Consider the following 6,780-nt stretch of genomic DNA (forward strand, 5'->3'; position numbering starts at 1 on the left):
CGTGTACATGAAAATCTCTGATACATCAAGAAAATCTGAGAATTGATAAATGTTTTTTTTTTCTAAAAAAAAAAAAATTTTTTTCTAAATTTTCGGCATAACTTGAAGGGTCTCCAAATTTTTAAACAACTTATTAACCTTTAATTTATTGTGTGTGTTTGTTATAGTTCCGGAAGTTCCGATCATCTGACAGTTGCGCTACTAGCAGACGTATACTTTGACGATTGTTTTAAGTTCTGTTGCGCGAAAACGTCTTTCTGTATATTTCATCTTACGAAAAATGCAGTGCCCGAATCGAAATAACTTTTGTTACGTTAGTGGCTTATTCGCACCAAGTAAAAATTTTAAAAATATTACGAAAACAGCATTAAAATATTTAATGTAACAATTTTTAATTTTAATATAATAAAATTAATAAAAAAATGAGGGGTTTTATATCTCTATTGTAATGCGGAATGAAATACCTTTCTTTTGATACCCATATCGGAAAATTTCATGCAATTTTTTTTTTAATTTCGAACAGGTGGCAACCCTGTGAAACATTGTCAGTGGCAACACCTAGGTGAAAAGTCTAGAAATGTGATACACTATCTGTGTGCCCAATTTCATTGAAATCCGTTAAGTTAATCCTGAGATCGTGTGGCTATACAGTAGGCCGGGTCGATTTGTGGGGAGGCAAAAAAATCGCCCATTGCTCTGTGAAAATCGTATTCTAGGGATCAAAATAAGAAACTTTGCCGAAGGAACCATACCTCTAAAACGAATTCTGATGTTCCCCAATTTGGGTCGAACTTTTGGGTAGGGGCCTTCTTAAGAAATGCGCGTTTTTTGCAACCATTTCAAGAATTAAGGTATCACTGTGACACAATTGCAGATCGTAAAATTGCTTGTGTTGTTTAAGCAACCACAAGACACAGCAGTTAGAATTGAAATTACCATTTCATTCTTATTACCTCGTCTCGTAGACCATATATAACGCAACAGTTTTTGTGAATGCATTAAGTCGTTGTGAAGAACTCAAAGAGTGAAGTGCTAATTTCAGATAAAAGAAATATTTAAAAAAAAAAAATAATAATTATAATAAGTGAGTAACCATTCCAAATCAAAAAGTTTACAATGAATCCACCATCCTCTACACCGCAAGATGAAGCAACTACATCAACAACTATCGAAAACCCAATGAGTCTTATACCCAAGCATGATGTTTCTGTTTTTGGTGTGTCTACTGATTTAACTGATCTTAATTTACCAACCCATCTGGATATCTTGAGATATTATTTTTACTTAAGCGAACGTGCTAAAAAAAGTTTTCCCATAAATCATTCACTATTCAAGTACAAGATAAGTTGATTGGAATTTGGGAAAAACTTGGTATGGAAATAATGCTGAAAAAAGTGTATTTAATAAATTGAATAAATTGCTTGACAAGTATCAAGAGCAAATCAAGAGAAGAAACAACATCCAACAATTTACAGAGTATGTAAAATCTCTGGAAACAATTTTTTACATTGGAATATGTAAATGCGATTTGAAGGCAGCTCCATGTGCATGCGGCTGGGTTCCCGAACGCCTCAAAGAGTTCATGCACGATCAACATTATCGGAGAAGACTAAAAATGGATGCATTTGTGATGGAAACTGAAGAGCAAAGAGCAACGTCTATGTCATCAATGCCAACATACCAAAATCCCGATGATTCAACATACGCACCGCCACCGGTTCAAGAAGATATGGATAGAAGCACAAGTTCACAATACACAGAGAGATACGATTGTTTTAACTTTGCCTTGGTATGTGTGAGATTTGGTGTGCCTGACAGAGTAGCATCAGCATTGGGAACCGCTCTTTTGCAAGATTTTAAAATTAAAGATAAGCATGGGAAACCTCTCATCATGGATAAATCGAAAGTTGGCAGAGAAAAAGAGAAATGCAGACAAGAAGTGCTTCGCAAACGGTTAGATGATTCCAATTTGTTAGCGTTTTCATTCGATGGCAGAAAAGATGATACTTTAACGATAGATAAAATTGATGAGAAGTATCATACTAGGATGGTAAAAGAACCTCATCTTGTTATTTTGAGAGAACCCAATTCTGAATTGATTGGTTACGTAAGACTGGAACATGAAACCGCTGAATACAAAACAACCAAATTAAATGGCTTTTTCAACGATAAAAATATATCACTGAATGCATTAATTGGAATATGCACTGACGGTGAGCCAACAAACACTGGCCCACACGGCGGAATTATACGACGATTCGAATTGCTGTTAAAAAGACCATTGCATTGGTTCGTTTGCCTTCTACACTTTAACGAACTTCCGTTTCGGCATTTGTTTGAAGCTTTGGATAAATCAACCAGCACTGGACCAAGATCGGCAACCGGAAAACTGAGCCGTCAAATCGAAACTTGTGAAACTCTTCCGGTAAGTTATTGCTCTCGCTCATCTTCTATATTTATATATAAAATTCAAATTATGTATGTATCTATAGATCGACTTGCGTCCTAAACGCATAAACCGATCGTAACCAAATTTGAAACACAAACTGGATACCTTACCGGGATGGCCATGGGCTAAAAAAATATTTTGATATATAGAGGGGGCGTGGCACCTCCCATACAAATGGAATTTTTAACAGTCCGTATTTCTGGAAGTATTTACGTTAGACTACTGAAATTTGGTAAGGGGTTATATGAGGTTAATCCCTAATACCTCCAAGAAAACTGAGAAAAATGAAAAAGGGAGCTTAGCACCTCCCATATAAAAGCAATTTTTCATTGTCCATATCTCCGGAAGTATTTGGGCTAGACAACTGAAATTTGGTAAGAGATTATATAAGGTTAATACCTTACACCTGCATGAAAACTGGTGATAGCTAGAAATGGGGCGTGACACCTCCTATACAAACTTTCACACTGCATATCACTGGACGCATTTATGGTAGAATACCAAAAATTGGTAAAAAGTTGAATGAAGTTAGTATTAGTACTCCTAGAAAAAATATGAGCTTAGAGAAAAATGGGGGTTAGACCATTTGATATAGAAACGAATTTATATTATCAACGATAGAGCTATTGCTGAATTGAATCCATTCTCTTATTGGTAAAGCTTTATCGGTAAGTAAACAGTCCAGCAATCTAAGCGAAATATCAATTTTATTTAAAAAAAAAAATGCTTTAAAAACTACGCCATGCCTAGATAATAATGCCGGTTTAGCTACATAAATATTACACTCAAAGCTATATGATTACGTATGTAAGCTAAAATAGTTTTATTTTGAAATTAAATATGAAATAATCCAAATTAATAAAATAGCAAACAACACATATCAAATTGAAGTGCAAGTTTAACTAGCAGAAAATATTGACAGTGTGTACCACAAGTTATAAAATCATCGTTTAATCGTCATCACTGTAAATATGTAAACAAAAAACAGCTGATGCATTCCATTGTAATATATATATATTCGCAAAAAGGTTTTAGAAGTGCAATCTTATAATTTAAAATTACTAAAATAATAATAAGCAATTCACCACTTATAATTAAGTTCACTTTCAAAAGTTTAAAAAGGTGGTAAGAGTGATTATTTATGTGAAGAAATTATAGTTCTAAAAATATTTTAAGTGGGATTTATATATTTGGTGATACAAATAATTTATCGAATGACAAAAGTGGGATTTTAATGTTTTCGCGTGTTTCATGTGAGTTTTTCTAAAAGTTGGACTGTTATTGGTTATTTCAGCATTTTTTCAGTTCGTAGTTGCAAAAAGTTTTACTACTATACCACATTTCTAGATTATAAAAGTTAAAGGAAAATATATCGAATTGCATTAAAAAATCTATAGAATAATATATGTATTTTTGGTTTATAAAAACTGAATATCTATTATTGTTCTTTAATGTAATATTTTTATTTAGTGAAATGCCTTCCCGTAAAAGGCCGCGTCTCAGTCGTCATAGTCAGAAGGCAGCAAACAGTCGAGCAAATAGAGCAAATGAGTCAGAGGAAGCGCATGCGAGTCGTTTAGCTGATTCGCGCAAGCGGGAAGTTTTGTGTAGAGCAAATGAAAACGAAGAGCAAACTAGGCTTAGGCGTGAAACATTGCGATTAAATTCCGCTGCTTCTTGAGCGAATGAAAACGAAGAGCAAGGCGAGCTTAGTCGCCAAGGACTGCGATCACGTGCAGCTGATAATCGAGCAAATGAAACAGAAGAGCAGCATTCACTTTGCTTAAGTCAGATGAGAATGGCAGTAACAACGCGTTGTGTGAGGATTAATAATCCCCAAAAATTCGAATTTTACGTGTTTCTCCCAATTTTCTTAGTTCACATCGAAGATAATTACATCAAAATTAATAATCTTTTTTTTTTTGTTTTCAGATGAAAATTGCAAGTTGTATCTTGTACAGAAGTTGGATACTTCAGTGGCAAGGCGCTCTGGGAATCTATTGATAACTCGGCTTACAATATATTGTTGGAGATTGTACAAATTTTTTTTTTTTAGTTCAAATATATATTAAACATCCCCAAAACTTCATTTGGCTAATTGTTTTTTTTCTCATCCTACAACGCTTCGCGAAAACTACTGAATTTAGGACATCTAATTGCCCGCCGGCCTTAAAAAGAGAAGCGTTTGACTATAAACCAGATGCTGAATATCAGTAACACCCTCAAGTAACAATAGGCGAAATGAGCAAAATTTGACCCTACCCAAAAGTTCGACCCAAATTGGGGGACATCAGAATTCGTTTTAGAGGTATGGTTCCTTCGCCAAAGTTTCTTATTTTGATCCCTACAGTACGATTTTCACAGAGCAATGAGCGATTTTTAAATCGACCCGCCCTAATAACCTCATATATAGCAAAAACGTCGTTCTCTTAACAAAAGAGTTTCGCTTAACAAAAAAAACTTATAAATTAAATTGTACATTAGCATAACGCATTTATTTAAAAAAACGCACATTCTAAAGACAATTTGTTACGCATACAAAGTTCTCTAAGTAATTCAATAAAAATTTGGTGTTTTATTTTCTTTAAATGGGCATTTTAGTGCGTTTTTATATCCAAAGCTAGGCAACTCTGCAATAGCGAGAGAGAGATTTGACTGCCGAAAGCAGAATAACACTAATTATAAATTTAAATCAAGTTACGAAAATGGTAATCTGGCCATACTGGTGCTAAAACCACGTAACTCATTGTCAAATTCGCTGAGCGCAAAGTAACGGGACCACGATGGGCGCCATCTCATTATTCTTTCCATCATGATTTTTTGTACATAGATCATTTTTTCAGTTGAAATAAAGCAATCGCAGCGTTTACACGTGCGTATTCATTTTCTGACGTTTAAAGGTAGCATAACCTTACAAATTTAAATATAGAAAGGAATATATATTCAATTTTTAATCTTTAATTTATATGTCGGGAATTTTTATAGCATCGTTTTATTCACGGACTTTTGGGCAGATTTTCAATTTGGAATTATGAAATCCTGATAGCAGGGGCTGCATATAGGTGGAAATACTATCTAAATGGAAGCAGATGTACATATGTATTCCCTGGCTTACTTGCATTTACATGCACATCACCACAACCCAGACGGCCCACAAATGTTGATGACGATGATTCATTCAATCATGTAAAGGCATACATATATGCCCAAAATAGGATCAACTTATGATTGAGATGCATTGGTTTTCTGCGGTACATATATGTGGGGACATCACAACTAGATTAAGCTTATTAATTACTTTGCTTTTATTTTTGTTGAGAATGTGTAAGGTATATACATTTATATTAAACGGTATATATTATATATTATATTGATACATCATATGTTATACATACAAGTTGCGCAGTTGCGTTCTGCGCTTATCTATCTATATATGTATATACATATGTATGAAGTGAGTAAGTGGGGATAGCGTCACTCTGCTTGCCCGCTTGTCGTTGCCGTTGAGACAGATTAGATTGCATCAAGCACCCGGCAAGTAAAGAGCAAGCGCCCGCACGCGCTCTTTATTAATATTAATAAATAAATATAATAATAGTTTATATTTATATGTTTATTTCACTACCTAACCACACCAATATCTCAACATGGTAGCAGAGCAAGGTTTTGGTTAGGTGGTTAAAAAGTTTTCAGTGGTACCGTTTTTTATAAAAATAAAGTAATCCCGTGTATGTCAGAAAGCACGAGTGATAATAGTTTTTCTATGGTACCGTATTAAAGTGAAAATTAAAAATAATAAGTTACAGTGTATGTCAGAAAGCACGTGTAATATTTTGTGAAGTATTGCCGTTAAAGTTAAAAGTTAAAAAGTGTTATCGTTTTAAAATAAAAGTCAAAATTGTATTCTCGTTTAAGTCAGAAAATTCGAGAAAGTTTTACAATACAAAATGGCTCACAATGGTGAAATCAAGATACCTATTTTTGATGGTGAAGATTACGCCATGTGGAAAAAACGATTAACAATGTCGCTCAAGTTGAAAAAGTGCGCAGTTAATATTGAACGAGCAAAGACGGACAAAGAAGGCGAAGAATGGGACGCAAAAGAAGTGAAAGCAATAAGTCTCATTTATAACGGTATTTCCAATAAGCAAATGGAATTCATTAATGACGAAGAAACGGCATATGACATGATTAAAAAATTTGATAGTTTATATCTGAAAGAATTAACGGCTTTACAAATTGTGTACAGAAATAAGTTAGAGAAAATTAAGTTAAAAAATTATAATGACGCTTCTACATTTTTTAGCGATTTTGAAAAGTGCATTAATGAT

General features: G+C 33.9%; 1 protein-coding gene across 1 annotated transcript; it reads left to right on the forward strand.

The window, feature by feature from the left end:
- Window positions 1-1,538: 1,538 nt before the first annotated feature.
- LOC128856500 (uncharacterized) lies at window positions 1,539-4,130 on the forward strand. Its single transcript, XM_054091801.1, has 2 exons — window positions 1,539-2,289; window positions 3,920-4,130. Exons 1-2 carry the CDS (start codon window positions 1,583-1,585, stop codon window positions 4,128-4,130), a joined length of 918 nt encoding a protein of 305 aa, XP_053947776.1. The 5' UTR covers window positions 1,539-1,582.
- The last annotated feature ends 2,650 nt before the right edge of the window (window positions 4,131-6,780 follow it).

This window comes from Anastrepha ludens, chromosome 3, assembly GCF_028408465.1.
Source record: "Anastrepha ludens isolate Willacy chromosome 3, idAnaLude1.1, whole genome shotgun sequence".
In the NCBI taxonomy this organism is placed as follows: domain Eukaryota; kingdom Metazoa; phylum Arthropoda; class Insecta; order Diptera; family Tephritidae; genus Anastrepha; species Anastrepha ludens.